We start from the raw sequence: 19,530 nt of genomic DNA on the forward strand, positions 1-19,530 counted from the left end.
AATATAATAATGGAATAAGAGATTGCTTTGCAAGTAAAAGGAAGAAAAAGAATTGAGAATCATTATAATTGTCACCTGTCCGGATGAAATCCGATAAACTGAAATTGATAAGCTTCATATCAGCATCTTCACTTTTTGAAGTTAAGAGGAAATTCTGTAACATCAATCCCATAGAAATAATCAACAACCATATTCACATTCTTATTTTAACTACAAAAATATACTAAACTAAAAAAATTAATAATAAAAAATTCCTATTATTAGAGTTAGATACTATACAATTTCAATGAACATATAGAATGAGAGAAAAATAGAGTGGTGGAGTTTACCATAGCTTTGTTGAACACCTCATTGAACCTTTGATCTATGCCTGGATACTCAAAGGCATGCATGCCATAAACCCTGTTGAACCTTTGCTTGCACGGTGCCAGTTTCCATCAGCACCAATGTAAGTCAGAGCAGTTCTCTTATCAACAAGATTGAAAGGTAAAAAGTAAACCTTTCTGATTCCAGCCCTTGCCTACAGCACAAGGCATATACATGTTCAATTTTTGGTGCAATTTTCGAATAATGAAATCAAGGACAAAAATTAAGGACACTAAGCTTTATGAAAGAAGTTAAACCTCTTTAGGATCTGCAAGCATTCCAACAATAGCAGCATCAATGGCATCCTGGTTTTCAGTCTTGGAAGCTCTTGCGGCGAGAAGGATCACATGATCCTTGTTCACTCCTTTAGTAAAGACCTCAATCAAGTTCTTGTCAACACTAAGCTTGTTAAGTGTGAGTGTTCCTGTCTTGTCACTGTAAAGCACATCCATTCCAGCAAAACAATCATCAATTCAGTATAAAAAACAACAAATGCAGGATTGAGTTGACACTCACCACTGATACAGATGATTCATCCACACCCTTTCCTTTCAGCTCTTCTGCTCTCTCAATGAAGCCAGGCACATGCTTCAAGCTGTTGCAGAATGGAAGAAACTCATATCTCAATATCAGAAAAATAAGCCAAAAAATGTTCAATGTTCATTACTTTTATAATTTGAATAAGTTTGGTATGATTAAAAAGTGACCAGACTCTATAAGTAGGTACTGCATCAACATACATATTGGAGTTGCAGAGAAATGTGCAGATTATGAACGGTTTTGAAAAATACAGACCCATTACTTCTCATAATAATTAATAGTTAGTAATTGGTATAATTTTCAAAACAAACAAAAATGCATGTTATTAGTAGCAACAAGAAATAAATCGAAGATGCAAAAAAGAAAAAGAATAATCACTACTCTGTCCCACATTTTAAGAGACATGACAAAGAAACTACGTCCTAGTTGATAAAATGAATAATTAAACTTCCTATTAATCTATGAAAGTTGCAATTTTTTATAATGAGAGGGGAAATTAAAGGGGAGTTACCAACAATAAAGAAGCAAGCTTTCCAACCACCACTTTTAGATCTAAGAGCAGGTTTTCCTTTAATATTCACTGTTCCATCTTGTGTGTACTCCTCACTCCCAACACTTCCTTTTAGCTCTTCTGCTCTCAGACTATGGCTTGTTATCGTTGTCCAAGAAGGCCAAGGTGCCGTCTGGGATGACATCTCCAACTACAATCGGAGCCATTTGAGGAACAGAGGATGATCACATTTTTGTTTTGTGAATTTTTAAACAGCTAAATACCCACTACAAATATAATATAATAATATAACACTATTAAATATACGGCAAACCAAAGCTATCCAATAATTCAACATCTTAATCTTATGAACATAAACAAGCACTAGACCCATGTTAACTCTAACACATGCATTTTGGTGCAACTTAACACAAGAAAGAAAAAGAATAAGAAAAAAAATCCAGCATGTACTAAGTTGAGTAGCATGCGAAAAACACAACAGACAAAGATCAAATACCAAATAGATAAGCATGCATGTCTATTCTCTAGCTCAAAGAGGGTAGGTACAAAAAAAGGAGCTTATAATCTTATTATTAAATAATAAAAATAAATAAATGATAATAACATATATTGATCTAATAACATGAGACCCACCCATTATGCTATAATACAGAAACACAGTTTTAGACTTTAAGGGAAATTCCTCTAACTTGTTCAACCAAACAGGGCCAAATATTATATTTATATTAAAGAGAATTTATTTTTAAGGGAAATAAAAGGGGGATTTTATTCTAATGTAGTATGAATAACTTTTAAATATATAAAAAGTTGTGCTCAATTAATTAATCACAAGTTGCAGCAGGCTCCTTGAGATGTGAAATATTATATCACACGAGATACATGCGACCTGTTCAAGGAAAAAAATAATAAAGGAAAGTTGCAATATTGTTAATACTTTCATAGATACTCAATGACATAGTGTCATATGAAAAGGAAAAAAAAGAAAATTTAATTCATTTAGTCACTTTTAATTATACATACAACAATTGGAATTGTAAGAAAGTAGCAAAAATTATGATATATGTTGTGATTATAGCTATATAAGATGAGTGGTGCTTACATTTCTATGGTTTGATATTTGATATTCCAAACTTTGATTATAGAGAAATGTGTAGAAACTACCTAACCTAACCTTACATTTCACTTACCATGAAATTGAATCTCCAAGAATTGGGGCAAAATGAACAAATAGATGCTGAATAATGTAAAATGTAGCAGAGAGTTCTTGTTATCGGCGTCCCAATCCAAGCCACCCCTGAAGTGAATGTTCCAGACGAGGACCAAAATAATGGCAACCAGACCAAGGACGTGAACCACGTATGTGAAGGGAACGGCGGTTACGCCCAATGCCATCGAAACACTTAACTGTCTCACTACGACTCAACAACCATTTTGCCTTCTGATTAGATCTTCCCACATCTGCACAGAAGTCATTTTTCATAATTTAAATATAACTAGAAAGTAATGCACCGACAGATATTTTGAGATGGATGCAGTGTATTCTGTCCATACATTTAAAGTATGCCAGGAACTAAGGTGTTCAAAGTATCCTTCTCAGCTTCATACTCACACACTAAAGAATCAAAATCCTAACACCTTACCGCGAAATTAAAACTTGACTAGTTGATTTTCACAGTATCACGGAGCATAATTGTACATTTAGCAAAAAGAAAAAACAGAGCACTTATCGCGATTCCGTGCATTTGCCGGAGCCAGCACTGCCTCCACAATTTCGTTGGAGCTGCATTCGCATCGAGGTGGTTGCGATGGTTCTCTCTTCATCAACATGTGGTAAAATTCCACCACCTCTAGCACCCTCGTCAACAAGAACAACAACGCAGAAGATCAATCAAAATAAAAATACACAATAAGAAAAAAGAACAAGCATTCTCTGTTTTTTCCTACTAGAGCATTGATAAACCCCGATTTCGTGATTTATCTTGTGCTTATTTTGGGGGATTTTGTCACATTTTCTCGTATTTATTCAATGAAACATCATGGTTTTGTAATTCTCCCTTGAATTTTGCTTAAGTGTAAAAACATGCTTTTTAGGCTCTAAATTGGTGATTTTAATTCACTTTAATTCTATTCGATGCCTTGATGCGTTTGATGAGTGATTTCAGGTCCATAAGGCAAGTATTGGATGGAAGAAATGAGGAGAAAAGCATACAAAAGGGGGAATGCATGAAGAAACAAAGATTGGGAAAGCACCAAAGGACGCGCACGCGCACCAGACGCGCACGCGCAAAAGTGGTTTCGCCTATGGACGCGCACGCGTACATGCCGCGTCCGCGCGGGTTGAGAATTTTCCAGTCGATGCGCACGCGCACATGGCGCGCACGCGCCGATATTCTCACGTGGCCCACTTGAAGGCAATTCGCTGGGGGCAATTTCTGAGTTGCCCAGGCCCAAATCCAACTTGTTTCTGAGTGTATTTCATGCAGAATTGAAGTCCAAGCAAGGGGGAGCAATTGTTTGTAGGTTAGCATCATGTAGTTTAGTTTCTAGAGAGAGAAGCTCCCTCTTCTCTCTATAATTAGGATTAGAATTTCTTAGATCTAGGTTTAATTCATGCTTTGATTTACTTTTCCTTTACAATTTCTTGTTCCTCTACTCTTTCTCTCTCTAATTTTGTAGTTCATTCTTGTAATTGCTTACTTTGTTGTTGATGCACTCTTTCTTCTTCTATTTTCTTTTAATGCAATTTATGATTCATGTTCTTTTATTATTGATTTGCTTTATTGTTGTTTAATTCCTTGCAATTGAGTAGTGTAGATTTATATTCCTTGCACTTTTACTATGATTTTCTTTTATACCTTCCAAGTGTTTGATAAAATGCTTGATTGGATCTTAGAGTAGAATTTTGTGCTCTTGGCTTGGAAAGATAACTTAGGAACTCTTGAGTCACTAATGTCCAAGTGATTGACAATTGGGAGCCATTAACGCTAGATCTCACCAATTGATTAGGTGTAGAACTAGGACTTATGGACTTGGATTGATATAGCTCACTTGACTTTCCTCTGCTATTAGTTAAGGGTTAACTTAGTGGGATTGATCCTTGCCAATTCTCATATTGTGGTTAGTGATTAGGATAGAGATCCTTGACCACCTAACCTTGCCAAGACCTCTTTAGTTGTTAGTTTATTTTCATTTTCATTTACTTTTCATGCCTCTTATCAAAAACCCCAAACATAACTCATAACAAAAAACAAGACACTTTGTTGCAATTCCTTGTGAGACGACCCGGAGTTTAAAATACTTCGGTTAATTTTCATTGGGGTTTGTACTCGTGACAAAACCAAATTTAATTTGATTTGAGGATTGACTATTGGTTTGGACTATACTAACAACGGAATTATTTTGTGGAATTCCAAACCGGTATAAATCCTTGTGTGTCAAATTAATGGCGCCATTGCTGGAGAGTTGCAATGGTGTTATGTTATTGGTTATTGTATATATGTGAATAATGTAAATAGGTTTACCTTTTGCTTCTTTGTTAGTTTTTGCTAGTTTTAGGATTTAATTTTCTTGCTTCTTATTTGATTTTGTTTTCATTTTCTCTTGCTATCATGAATTCTCACTTTGGCTATGAGTTTGGTTTTAACTATGTTGTAGGAAATGAGGGCTACAATGAAGATGTGTATCAAGAATGGGACAATCAAATGTGGGAGGAGCCATATGCATATGATCAATCCTCATGGCAACAACCTCCACCAATGCACTATGAAGAAGAGCCATTCTATGATGCATATCAATCCAATGGCTATGGTGAATCCCCTTGTGACTTTCAAGAACCACCACCATATGCCTATGAGCCATATCCCCAACATAACCCTCAACCATACTCACAAGCCCCTTCTTACCAACCATCTTCATATGACCATAATCCATATCCATCCTACCAACAACCATATGAGCCATATGAACCACATATAGAGCCACCACCATTCCAACATCAACATTTTCAAGAGCCACCCCCTCCATATTATTACCAAGATGAACCACCTCCAATACATGAAAACTTTCAACCATAAGATGAACTCTACTTTCCACCACAACCTCCTATGGAAGAACACTCATGTCCTTCAATCCAAGAGTCATATGATCTTACTCGTGATATCCAAGAGGAACAAGAGTCAAGGGATCATTTCAAGGAGACATTGGATCAATTTCAAGTAACCATGGAGTGTGTTATGAAAAAAATGGAAAGAATGGGATCTTTCTGAAAGAACCACCACAACTCTACCTAAAAGAACCACCTTCCGACTATAATACCTTTCCCTCAAACAATGAACCCTCTCTTCTACTATCACCTCCCGATGAAACCTTTATGCTAGAATTAAGGGATCTTGAATCTCATATCTTAAGGCAACACGAAGAGGATGAAAAGAAATTTGAGGAGTTAAGAGCAAAAATGGCTATCATGGTAGAATCCATTGGCAACATAGTCTCATCCCGCCTAAGCCTATGCGATCAAGGCACTTCTATTGTGGAATGTGAAGAAGCAACGAAGGAGCTTAGTGAGGGAGTGAACTTGAAGCTCCAAGGTGAAGAAGAGGAGTTAAAGCAAGAAATGCAACAAGAGGAGGAAGTAGAGGTTATTGAAGAAGAGGAAGAAGTGGTTGAAGACTTAGGAGATGCAGAACCACCTTGGGAGTCTAGGATTGGAGAAGATCCCTCCAAGATGATTGAATTTGATGCTAAGAAGGAATGTGCACAACCTCCAAGGCATATCCCTTGTGAAGAATTGGATGGGATAGAGCAAGAATTAAGTCCCCTTGGTGATGAAGATCAAGCACCAAGTCTTAGTGGTGAAGAATCCTTTGAGCATGAAGAACCTTCTCCCAAGGAGATGGAAAGCAATGTGGAGGTAAATCTCTCTTTTCCTCCCATTTATAATTTGAGTAAGGGAAAAGGTTTAGATAAAATTGTTGAACAAAGGATTGAAATTAAGAGATCGTGTAGAGAGGTGGAAGTCCTTAGAAAAAGGAGGATGGGAATTGAATACGCCTTGTCAAGACCCTTGGAATCACCCTTGCCTAGGTTGCCATCTACACCTTCATTTGAGTGGGTGAAACTCATTTCTATTATCTCTATTATCCCACTTGAATATGGCTTGCTTGGAACGGATGGTCAACTTAGGATGCTTTGTAGGATGAAGCGTAAAAGAAAGATGTTCTGTGGTTGGCGTTGTAAGTCTAGGCTCATTATGGTTGAAGCTTCAAGGAGTAAAGGTTGGGCTAGTGCTCGATTGGATGGGTCTAGGAGGATGGTTTGGTGCTTCCATGAGAATTCATCTCTCTTGCCACCCGGAGGAAACCACCATGATCGCACAAGGAGGATCGACTTTGGGAGCCTATGGTTTGTGAAGAACTCCATCAAAGATTGGAGTTATTAACTTTGAATGATGAAGCACAATGGAAGTCCAAGCATTGGTGGATGTTCAAGGATGGATTCAAGCACAAGCCACCTTGATGAAGAGCTCCCCATAAGTCCAACTTAAGGACAATAAACAAAAGTGCTAGGTGGGAGACAACCCACCATGGTAACATCTTTCCCTTTTCCTCTTTGTAAATATTGGTAATTTAGATTTAATTTCATGTTTTGTTTGATTAGTTGAGTTTAATTGGGAGTCTAGTAGGTTAAATAAGGTTTTGTGATGTTTCGGTAGTTGTTTGGAGGTTGGGAATGCTTGGTTTGGTGCAAAAACATAGAAAAATTTTAAAAACCAGAGCACCACCCACGCGCACGCGCACTCCACGCGTACGCGCGCCTCAAGCATTTTCGACCATCCACGCGGACGCGCCATGTACGCGTACGCGTGGATTGAATTTTTCCACTTCCCATACATTCATCCGAGAGTTGTGCCTGAAGTGTGCCAACTTTGTGCTCCAAGGCACGCGAACGCGTACCTTGCGCGTACGCGTCGACTCTCTGCCTTGCCATGCACGCGTATGCGTCGCTTCCATTTCATCAATCCACGCTTACGCGCACGCGTGGATTGCCCTGTTTCACTCACCTTCTTTTCTTCTCCTCTCTCCATTTCTTTCTGGTGCACGACTTGTGAATCACACTTTTCACAACTCGTACCACTAACCAGCAAGTGCACTGGGTCGTCCAAGTAATACCTTACGTGAGTAAGGGTCGAATCCCACGGAGATTGTTGGTTTGAAGCAATCTATGGTTATCTTGCAATTCTTAGTCAGGAAGTCAATTTTATTTATCAGTTGAATTGCGAATAAGCATGAGAGTATGGGTTAAAGGTTACTTGTTATGTAGTAATGGAGAATATGTTGGAGTTTTGGAGACGCTTTGTCTTCTGAATCTCTGCTTTCCTCTGTCTTCTGATTCACGCACGCACGTCCTTTTATGGCAAGCTGTGTGTAGGTGGATCACCGTTGTCAATGGCTACCATCCATCCTTCCAGTGAAAAGGGTCCAGGTGCGCTGTCACCGCACGGCTAATCATCTGCAGGTTCTCAGTTGTACCGGATTAGGATTTACTATCCTTTTGCGTCTGTCACTACGCCCAGCACTCGCGAGTTTGAAGTTCGTCACAGTCATCCAATCCCAGAATCCTACTCGGAATACCACAGACAAGGTTTAGACTTTCCGGATTCTCATGAATGCCGCCATCAATCTAGCTTATACCACGGAGATTCTGGTTAAGGAATCTAAGAGATATTCGTTCAATCTGATGTAGAACGGAGGTGATTGTCAGACACACATTCATGGACTGAGGAAGGTGATAAGTGTCACTGATCATCACCTTCTCCATAGTTAGGCGCGAATGGATATCTTAGATAGGAACACGCATGTTTGAATGGAAAACAGAAATACTTGCATTAATTCATCGAGACACAACAGAGCTCCTCACCCCCAACAATAGAGTTTAGAGACTCATGCCATCAAAGAGTACAAAGTTCAGATCTAAAATGTCATGAGATACAAAATAAGTCTCTAAAAGTTGTTTAAATACTAAACTAGTAGCCTAGGTTTACAAAAAATGAGTAAACTATGATGGGTGATGCAGATATCCACTTCTGGGGACCACTTGGTGTGTGCTGGGCTAAGACTTAAACAATTCACGTGCATAAGGCTGTTTTGGGCGTTCAACGCCAGGTTTGGATCCATTTCTGGCGTTGAGCTCCAACTTTTAATCCTTTTCAGGCGCTGGACGCCGGAATTGGGCAGAGAACTAGCGTTGAATGCCAGTTTAGGTCATCTATCCTTGAGCAAAGTATGGACTATTATATATTGCTGGAAAGCCCTAGATGTTTACTTTCCAACACAATTGAAAGCACGCCATTTTGAGTTCTGTAGCTCCAGAAAATCTACTTTGAGTGCAGGGAGGTCAGAATCCAACAGCATCAGCAGTCCTTTTTCAGCCTGAATCAGATTTTTGCTCAGCTCCCTCAATTTCAGCCAGAAAAATACCTGAAATTACAGAAAAATACACAACTCATAGTAAAGCCCAGAAATATGAATTTTTCCTAAAAACTAATGGAAATAGACTAAAAACTAACTAGAATATACTAAAAACTATATGAAATTAACCCCTAAAAGCGTATAAAATATCCGCTCATCACAACACCAAACTTAAACTGTTGCTTGTCCTCAAGCAACTAGACAAATAAAATAGAAGACTAATAGGTTGAGAAGCAATAATATCTCAGAGTTTTTGAGTGAAGCTTAGATTCTAATTAGATGAGCGGGACTAGTAGCTTTTTACTTCCGAACAGTTTTGGCATCTTGCTTTATCCATTGAAGCTCAGAGTGATTGGCATCTATAGGAACTTAGAATTCAGATATTGTTATTGATTCTCCTATTTCAGTATGATGATTCTTGAACACAGCTATTTCATGAGTCATGGCCGTGGCCCTAAGCACTTTGTTTTCCAGTATTACCACCGGATACATAAATGCCACAGACACATAATTGGGTGAACCTTTTAGATTGTGACTCAGCTTTGCTAAAGTCCCCAATTAGAGGTGTCTAGAGTTCTTAAGCACACTATTCTTTCTGCTTTGGACCTTGACTTTAACCGCTCAGTCTCAAGTTTTCACTTGACACCTTCACGCCACAAGCACATGGTTAGGGACAGCTCGGTTTAGCCGCTTAGGCCAGGAATTTATTCCCTTAGGCCCTCCTATCCACTGATGCTCAAAGCCTTGGGATCCTTTTTTATTACCCTTGCCTTTTGGTTTTAAGGGCTATTGGCTTCTTCTTTTTTTTTTTTTTTTTTTTGCTGCTTTTTCTTGCTTCAAGAATCATTTTTATGATTTTTCATATTATCAATAACATGTCTCATGTTCATCATTCTTTCAAGAGCCAACATATTTAACAGTCTTAAACAACAAATTCAAAAGACATATGCACTGTTCAAGCATTCATTCAGAAGACAGAAAGTATTGCCACCACATGTAACTAATTAGAATTTCTCTTATTGAAACTCGAAATTTTATTGCCTCTTATTCAAAAGATCTACTATTTTATTCATGTTTGCTGATGATGAGAAAAATAAACTATGGCTTAATTAGAGATAAAATCAAAACAGATACTAATTACTACTATATGACTCCTAAGGTGAACTTCTCTAATGACACTATCACAGAGTTAAAGCAGAAATTGGAATTTAACAACCTTTGTTCTGGGAAATGGGTGTTCCTCTGATCCGTGTGGTGCTTGATTCTTCAAGAGATAACTTCTGGCGCTTCAATTCCCTTAAGTCACGCCATTGCTCCTCTTGTTCTTTAAACATATAGGTCAGAATTTGACTGTGTTCCTTCTGTTCTTTTATTATTTGTTCCATAGCTTCCCGTATCTTGGTGACAGACGTCTCAAGATACTCCCAGTATTCAGATTGAGGGATTTCTGGGAGAAATTCCTGTGTTTTCTTCTTGGTGGGATCATCCTGTGCTTGTTGTTTTTCCATTGATGCATTGGTGATTGGTTTCTCAACTGAGATATACTCAGTTATTCTCATCCTTACTCCGGCGTCCTTGCAGAGCAGAGAAATCACGCTTGGATAAGCCAACCTGGCCTCTTTAGAATTTTTGTTAGCAATTTTGTAGAGTTCAGCTGAGATTAGCTGATGAACTTCCACTTCTTTTCCCATCATGATACAATGGATCATCACTGCTCTTTTAACAGTGACTTCAGAACGGTTGCTAGTGGGCAGCAGAGAATGCCCAATGAAGTCCAGCCATCCTCTGGCGATTGGTTTGAGATCTTCTCTCTTGAGTTGATTTGGGACACCCTTTGTGTTGGTGGTCCACCTGGCTCCAGGGATACATATGTCCTCTAGAATCTTATCCAGGCCCTTGTCTGTTCTCATCATTCTCCTGTTGAAGGAGTCTGGATCATCTTTCAGCTGAGGTAGCTTTAAGATCTCCCTGATCCTGTCAGGGAGGGTATGAACAATCTTTCCTCTCACCACGGTCCGATAGTCATAGAAAGCAGTCCCAGATAGTTTCTGCTTGTCAGTTTGCCATATATTAGCATAAAACTCCTGAACCATGTTCCTCCCTACTTTCCTTTCAGGATTAGCTAGGACTTTCCAGTTCCTGATTCGAATTTGCTCCTGGATCTCCGGATATTCATCTTCTTTCAGATCAAATCTAACTTCCGGGATCACTGATCTCAGACCCATTATTTTGTTATAATGGTCTGAATGTTCTTTAGATAAGAACTTCCCTTGATTCCAAAGTGGTTTTGGAACGCTCTCTTTCTTGCCTCTTGGGGTGGGTTATTTTCCTTTAGGAGCCATGATCTTAGTGATCACGGATAAACACACCAAACTTAGAGGTTTGCTTGTCCTCAAGCAAAAGAAAAGAAAGGAGAGGGATAGAAGGAGAGCTAGGTGCAATTGTTGATGGAAGGGGAGGGAGGCCGAACCCAAATTTAAAGGGAGGGAGGGTGGATTTTTTCGAAAAAAAGAGATAAAGATATGATAAAAAAGATTGATTTGGAAAAGATAAGATAGAAGATATGATAAGAAAGGATATAGTTTAAAATTGAAAAGATTTGAAAAGTTTTTGAAAAAGATAGATCTAGATTTTGAAAAAGATAAAGTGGAGATTTTGAAAAAGATATTGATGAGTTGAAAAGATAGATTTGTTTTTTAAAAAAGATTTGAAAAGAGATGGATTGAATTTGCAAAGGGGGTTTGTGCTTATGGATTAAGATATATTTGATATTTTTAAAGTAGGATTTTTAGAAATTAGGGATTTTAGAAATCAGGGTTCTTAACATTTTTATGCAAGAAATCATGAATTGAAGTATGAAAATTAAGATTAGAATGAAAAAAATATGAAGAAAAATGAATTTACCTCCTCCCCATCATCCTGGCGTTTGAACGCCCAAACACTGCCTATTTTGGGCGTTCAACGCCCAAATGCTGATCTCTTGGGCGTTCAACGCCTAGTTGTTGCCCTTTTCTGGCGTTGAACGCCAGATTGCTATCCTTACTGGCGTTCAGCGTCCACTGGCTGCCCCTTTTGGGCGCTGAACGCCCAAAATAGGCTCTTACTGGCGTTTTCTTGCAAGTGAGCTTTTTTTCTCTGTTTTGTGTGCAGATTCCTTCTGTAACCCTGTGAGCTTATTGATGAACAGATTTTTGACGGTTTAGAATTTCACAAATAAAATCTCGTTGAAGTATAGTCTCTAAACCAACAATAATCCCTTCATGCAAAAATTTGTTTGTCACAAGTACAAACCCCTAAAATCTATAAACCGAAGTATTTAAACCTCGGGTCGTCTCTCAAAGGACTTGCAGGATAGTGTTCTTGTTATTGGTTATGGACTTGTTTATTTTGGGGTTTTGGATGAGGAATGTGAATAGTAAATGGTAGGAAAACTTTATTCACAAAATGGTCTTGGCAAGGTTTGGTTGTCAAGGGTCTTCATCATTATCACTAGCCACAAGTATGGTAGTTGCAAGGATTAATCCCACTTAGTCATCCTTAAATCGATTAACAAAGGAAAGTCAAGTGAGTTATATCAATCCTAGTCTATAAGTCCTAGCTTTCCACTAATTGGATTAATGAAGGCTAGAGTTAATGGCTATCAACTATCAATCAATTGGACACTAGTGACTCAATAAATCCTAAGTTACCTTCTCAAGCCAAGAACATAAAATTCTAGTCTAACATTCTTCCAAGCATTTAATCAAACACTTGGAAGGCACAAAAGAAAAGTATAGTCAATCACAACAAGAATGAATTCTAACTACAATTGAATGTAAAGAATTAACAACAACAATCAAGGAAATCACAATTATCATGAATGACCTCAAATTGCATTATTGAAAGAAAATAAAGAGAACAAGAGTATCTCAATTACAAAACCTAGAAACAAAATAAGAGAAATTACAACAAGAGAATAGGGATAGAGAGAAGAACCAAAGTGTAGCAATCATCAATTGAAGGTAGAAGTAGAAGGAGACTTGAATTAAACCTAGAACTATGAGATCCTAATCTAACCCTAATTCCTAATCCTAATTCTAGAGAGAAGAGAGAGCTTCTCTCTCTAACTCTAACTACTTCTAAAACTAAACTATGACTAATGATTAAAAGTAAAAGTAAAGTATGAAAAGTATGTTGATTCCCCTTCAATCCTTGGCTTAAATAGCATCAGAAATGAGTTGGATTGGGCCCACAAGGCTTCTAAAATCGCTGGCCACGTTTGCATTAAGTGGGTCATGTGCCACCATCGGCGCGTCCGCGTACCGTGCGCGTGCGCGCCCCTATGCGCGATGCAACTATGGCAAATCTTATATCGTTTCGAAGCCTCGGATGTTAGCTTTCCAACCCAACTGGAACCGCATCATTTGGACCTCTGTAGCTCAAGTTATGGTCAATTAAGTGCGAAGAGGTCAGGCTTGACAACTTTTTGGTTCCATCATTTCTTCATGAGTTCTCAAACTTTACATGCTTTTTCTTCATTCCCTTAATCCAATCTTTGCCTCCTAAATCTGAAATCACTTAACAAACATATCGAGGCATCTAATAGAATCAAGGTGAATTAAATTTAGCTATTTTAAGTCCTAAAAAGCATGTTTTCACTCTTAAGCACAATTAAGGGAGAAGTTATAAAACCATGCTATTTCATTGAATAAATGTGGGTAAAAGTTGATAAAATCCCCAAAAATCAATACAAGATAAACCCTACAAATGGGGTTTGTCACTTATGCAATTGATTCTTTACCTTGTTATCAATGAACTCTATATAAACAAATAAAAATAAAAATAGAAATAGGGCAAAATGCTTGGAGGATTGATGCCCCATGGCTGGGTTGCCTCCCAGCAAGCGCTTCTTTATTGTCTTTAGCTGGACCTTGCTGAGCTTTTAGTCTAGCTTCAGCCTTGAGCACTCTTGCTCAACGTTGCCTTCAAGATAATGCTTGATTCTCTGTCCATTGACAATGAACCTCTTATTAGAATCAATATCTTGAAGCTCCACATAACCATATGGTGATACATTTGTAATCACGTATGGTCCCCTCCACCGGGATTTCAATTTCCCGGGGAATAGCCTGAGTCTAGAGTTGAACAGCAGAACCTTCTGTCCTGGCTCAAAGATTCTAGATGACAGCTTTCTGTCATGCCACTTTTTTTATTTCTCTTTATAAAGCTTGGCATTTTCGAAAGCTGTGAATCTGAATTCCTCTAGCTCATTTAGTTGGAGCAATCTTTTTTCTCCTGCTAATTTGGCATCAAAGTTTAGGAATTTGGTTGCCCAGTAGACTTTATGTTCCAGTTCCACGGGCAGGTGACATGCCTTACCATACACAAGTTGGTATGGAGAGGTCCCTATAGGGGTCTTGAATGCTGTTCTGTAAGCCCACAGAGCATCATCCAAGCTTCGTGCCCAATCCTTTCTACGGGTACTTACTGTCCATTCTAGGATTCTCTTTAATTCTCTGTTAGAGACTTCAGCTTGCCCATTAGTTTGTGGATGATAGGGGTGCACATGGGCCGGGTGAAGCCGGGTTTGAGGTGACCCAGACCCGGCCCGAAATATAGACCGGGTCTATTTATTAGACCCAGACCCGGCCCTAGACCCGATGAAACCAACAGTCTTTCGGGCCACAATTAAACCGGGTGAAAACCGGGTGAAAACCGGGCCATAACCAACCCTTCTTCGAAATTAAAACATAATCACAATCAATACCAAAGCATCATCACAATCAATAGTCCAATACTAATATTGTCTAATAACACTAAATATTTAAGTCAATACAAATAACACAATAATATACATTATTCTAAAGTCAATACAAATAAGATGTTAAGGTTTACAATACATAAGAATAATCATCCTCTATCAATAGCCATTAATGTTGTCAACTTGTTCCTTGTGATGTGGATGCATTAGTGAAACCTACAAAACAAATAAAATTACTCATTTTTCATATAATGTAAAACAAGAAGATCAAATAGCCACCAATTATTAAAATGCAGCTAATAAATCGTGATTACTTTGTAATAATCTCCCTAGCATGGGAGTTAAAGGTATGGTTAAATCTCCTGAATTAGAGGGCAAAGACCAAGTTCAACATATAAAATGGCTTACATACAAGTAATGATCAAGCAATCAACCAAACAAACAAAAATGATCATACAATAAAGAAAAAAAAAGATGCTTACATACAATTAATCATCAACCAAACAAACACTAGAAGGCAGAATAAGGATTATACAATATCCAATCTTTCTCTTCACCATATTACACTAACAATCCCTCTTTGTCCTGTAGGCAGGAGATGATGCAACTTGAAAGAGTCACAAATGGCCAAACAATGCCAAACATCTTAAACCAAGCTTTGCTTCATACTCTCAAAATATGAACATGTGAATGCGTGTGTGCAGCTTCATTGCGCAAAATACCAAAATGGTTAGTGCTGGATTACCTTAAACCAAGCTTTGCTTCATACTCTCATTCAGCAATTTTACTTTCTTGGCTGTCTCTGGATCTTCTGGTGCAGGTGAACCTTCGCTCTGATAAATGTTATGGTCCAATGCACCTGTACAATATAGTTCAGCTCAACTTGTCATATAAGAACAACTGAACAAGATAATCAGTAACAAATCAGCTAAACAAATCATTTAACACACATCAACACCCACACCTAATCAGTAAAGAATCAGTAAATCCACATCTACTCAGTAAAGAATTAGTAAACCCAGAAATCAGTAGTAAACAGTGAATCAGAACAAAAAATAAGCTAAACACACATCAACAGCCACACCTAATCAGAGTTCTAATAATGAAAATCAACACCTACAACCAAAATTCACAAATTCTGTTTATCAAAAACCCTAATCCTTAATCAGAATATTAATGACATAATAAAATTAATTACTTACCTGAGCAGAAGACCTGAAAAGAAGACCGGAGAAGAGAGCAGAGCAGAGGGAGCAGGACTAGTAGAGCAGAGCAGAGCAACGTCGCCGAGAAGCAGGGCAGCACCGTACGTCGTCACTGTCGTCCGTCGAACGAAGAGCTTCGGCGGTGACTGGGGTGACCACGGAGGGTTGTGAAGAGATGAGAAAGGGAGGAGTCGCCGACTGCGTGGTGTGTGCCGCGAGACTCGAAATGGGCCGTGGGGAGAGAAGATGAGGTCAAGGTCACCGGATCGGCCTGCGCCGTGGGAGTGGCGACTGCCAGAGCCAAAGTGGGGCATGGGGAGTGCCGGAGTGGGGACTTGGGGTGTGGGGGTGAGCCTCAATGGCTGAGGGGCGAGGGCTGAGGCGCTGAGCTGCTGAAGGAGGCACGAGGCAGTGAATGCGATGCGTGTTCTGTGTTGTCCTAGCCCCTAATTAGAAACCTCAAACCTGTACTGTAAGGCTGTAACGCGTTTGTGTGTGTGTAATGTGTATATGGCTGGGCCACCGGGCCGGGTCCGGGTGACCCGAGCCATGGCCCGGTCCCGGCTTCACTTCCCCTTCTGATTTCATTTTTTTTTCCCGGGTCCACTTCGGGTCACTTCGGGTCCGGGTCTTCGCGGCCCAAATTCCTTTAGGGCCGGGCCGGGCCGGGTCTGTGCACCCCTAGTGGATGATATGGAGTAGCCACCTTATGGCGAATTCCATACCGAACCATGGCAGAGTAAAGGTGTTTATTGCAGAAGTGAGTGCCCCCATCACTGATTAATACTCTAGGGACACCAAACCTGCTAAAGATATGTTTCTGGAGGAACTTCAGCACTCTTTTAGTATCATTGGTGGGTGTGGCAATGGCCTCAACCCATTTTGATACATAGTCAACTGCCACCAGAATATAAGTGTTTGAGTATGATGGTGGGAAAGGTCCCATGAAGTCAATTCCCCATACATCAAACAACTCAATTTCCAAGATTCCTTGTTGAGGCATGGCATAACCATGAGGCAGATTACCAGCTCTTTGGCAACTGTCACAGTTACGTACAAACTCTCGGAAATCTTTATAGAGTGTGGGCCAATAGAAGCCACATTGGAGGACCTTGGTGGCTGTTCGCTCACCTCCGAAATGGCCTCCATATTGAGATCCATGGCAATGCCATAGGATCCTCTGTGCTTCTTCTCTAGGCACACACCTACGGATTATTCCGTCTGCACATCTCTTAAAGAGATAGGGTTCATCCCACAAGTAGTACTTTGCATCAGTAATTAATTTCTTCTTTTGTATCCTGTTGTATTCCTTGGGTATGAACCTTGCAGCTTTATAGTTTGCAATATCGGCAAACCATGGTGTTTCCTGAATGGCAAATAAATGCTCATCCGAAAAAGTCTCAGAGATCTCAAGAGAGGGGAGGGGCATCCCTTCTACTGGCTCTATCCGGGACAGATGATCAGCCACTTGGTTCTCTGTCCCTTTTCTGTCTCTTATTTCTATATCAAACTCTTGCAGAAGCAATACCCATCTGATGAGCCTGGGTTTTGAATCCTGCTTTGTGAGTAGATATTTAAAAGCAGCATGATCAGTATACACAATCACTTTTGATCCTACTAAGTATGATTTGAACTTGTCAATGGCGTAAACCACTGCAAGTAATTCTTTTTCTGTGGTTGTGTAATTTTTCTGGGCATCATTTAGAATGCGACTAGCGTAATAAATGACGTACAGAAGCTTGTCATGCCTCTGTCCCAACACTGCACCAATGACGTGATCACTGGCATCATACATTAGCTCAAATGGTAATGTCCAGTCTGATGCAGAAATAACTGGTGCTGTGACCAGCTTATCTTTCAGCGTTTCAAACGCCTGCAGGCACTCTGTGTCAAACACAAATGGCATGTCAGCAGCTAGCAGATTGCTCAGAGGTTTTGCGATTTTTGAAAAATCCTTTATAAACCTCCTATAGAATCCTGCATGCCCCAGAAAGCTTCTGATTGCCTTAACATTGGCAGGTGGTGGTAATTTTTCAATTACCTCTATTTTTGCTTGATCCACCTCTATTCCCTTGTTTGAGATTTTATGCCCAAGAACAATCCCTTCAGTCACCATGAAGTGACATTTTTTCCAGTTTAAAACTAGGTTGGTCTCTTGGCATCTTTTCAGAACAATTTTCAGGTGATCAAGACAGGAGCTGAATGAGTCTCCATATACTGAGAAGTCATCTATGAAGACTTCCAGAAATTTTTCCACCATATCAGAGAAAATAGAGAGCATGCATCTCTGGAAGGTTGCAGGCGCATTACACAGCCCAAATGGCATCCTTCTATAAGCAAACACTCCAGATGGACATGTGAATGTTGTTTTCTCTTGATCCTGAGGGTCTACTGCAATCTGGTTATAGCCTGAGTAGCCGTCCAAAAAGCAGTAATAATCATGACCTGCTAGTCTTTCTAGCATCTGGTCTATGAATGGTAAAGGAAAATGATCCTTTCTGGTGGCTGTATTGAGCCTTCTGTAGTCAATACACATGCGCCACTCTGTAACTGTTCTTGTAGGAACCAGTTCATTTTTTTCATTATGAATTACTGTCATGCCTCCCTTTTTTGGGACGACTTGGACAGGGCTCACCCAGGGGCTATCAGAAATAGGATAAATGATCTCAGCCTCTAGTAATTTGGTGACCTCTTTCTGCACCACTTCCTTCATGGCTAGATTTAGCCGCCTCTGTGGTTGAACCACTGGTTTAGCATTATTCTCCAATAGGATTTTGTGCATGCATCTAGCTGGGCTTATGCCCTTAAGGTCACCTATGGACCACCCAACTGCTGTCTTGTGTGTCCTTAGCACTTGAATAAGTGCTTCCTCTTCCTGTGAATTTAAAGCAGAGCTTATGATCACCGGAAAAGTGTCACCTTCTCCCAGAAATGCATATTTCAAGGATGGTGGTAATGGCTTGAGCTCGGGTTTAGGAGGTTTTTCTTCTTCCAGAAGAAATTTCAGAGGCTCTTTCATGTCCTCTGACTCCTCTAAATCAGGCTGAGCATCTTTAAAGATGTTTTCCAACTCTGATTCAAGACTCTCAGCCATGTTGATCTCTTCTACCAAAGAGTCAATAAGATCAACTTTCATGCAGTCTTTTGATGTGTCAGGATGCTGCATGGCTTTGACAGCATTCAACTTAAACTCATCATCATTGACTCTCAGGGTTATTTCCCCCTGTTGGACGTCAATGAGGGATCGTCCAGTTGCTAGGAAGGGTCTTCCTAGAATGAGAGTAGCACTCTTGTGCTCCTCCATTTCCAGCACAACAAAGTCAGTGGGAAAGGCGAATGGCCCAACTCTGACAATCATGTCTTCGATCACGCCCGATGGGTATTTAGTGGAGCCATCAGCAAGTTGGAGACATATCCGGGTTAGTTTAACTTCTTCAGTTAAGCCAAGCTTTCTGATAGTGGATGCAGGTATTAGGTTGATGCTTGCCCCAAGATCGCATAAAGCTGTCTTGGTGCATTGACCTTCTAATATGCATGGTATCAGAAAACTCCCAGGGTCTTTAAGCTTTTCAGGAAAGCTTTTCAGAATGACTGCACTGCATTCTTCAGTGAGGAGAACTCTTTCTATTTCTCTCCAATCCTTTTTATGACTCAAGATCTCTTTCATGAACTTGGCATAAGAAGGTATTTGCTCAAGTACTT

At 39.6% G+C, this 19,530-nt stretch overlaps 1 protein-coding gene across 1 annotated transcript; it reads right to left on the reverse strand.

The window, feature by feature from the left end:
- Positions 1-364: 364 nt before the first annotated feature.
- LOC107629531 (plasma membrane ATPase-like) lies at positions 365-902 on the reverse strand. Its single transcript, XM_021120599.2, has 3 exons — positions 883-902; positions 624-801; positions 365-520 (listed from the first exon to the last, which is right to left on the reverse strand). The coding sequence occupies exons 1-3, from the start codon at positions 900-902 to the stop codon at positions 365-367; spliced, it is 354 nt and encodes a 117-aa protein (XP_020976258.1).
- Positions 903-19,530: the final 18,628 nt, after the last annotated feature.

This window comes from Arachis ipaensis, chromosome B1 (assembly GCF_059453495.1).
Source record: "Arachis ipaensis isolate K30076 ecotype BB chromosome B1, ASM5945349v1, whole genome shotgun sequence".
Taxonomy (NCBI): domain Eukaryota; kingdom Viridiplantae; phylum Streptophyta; class Magnoliopsida; order Fabales; family Fabaceae; genus Arachis; species Arachis ipaensis.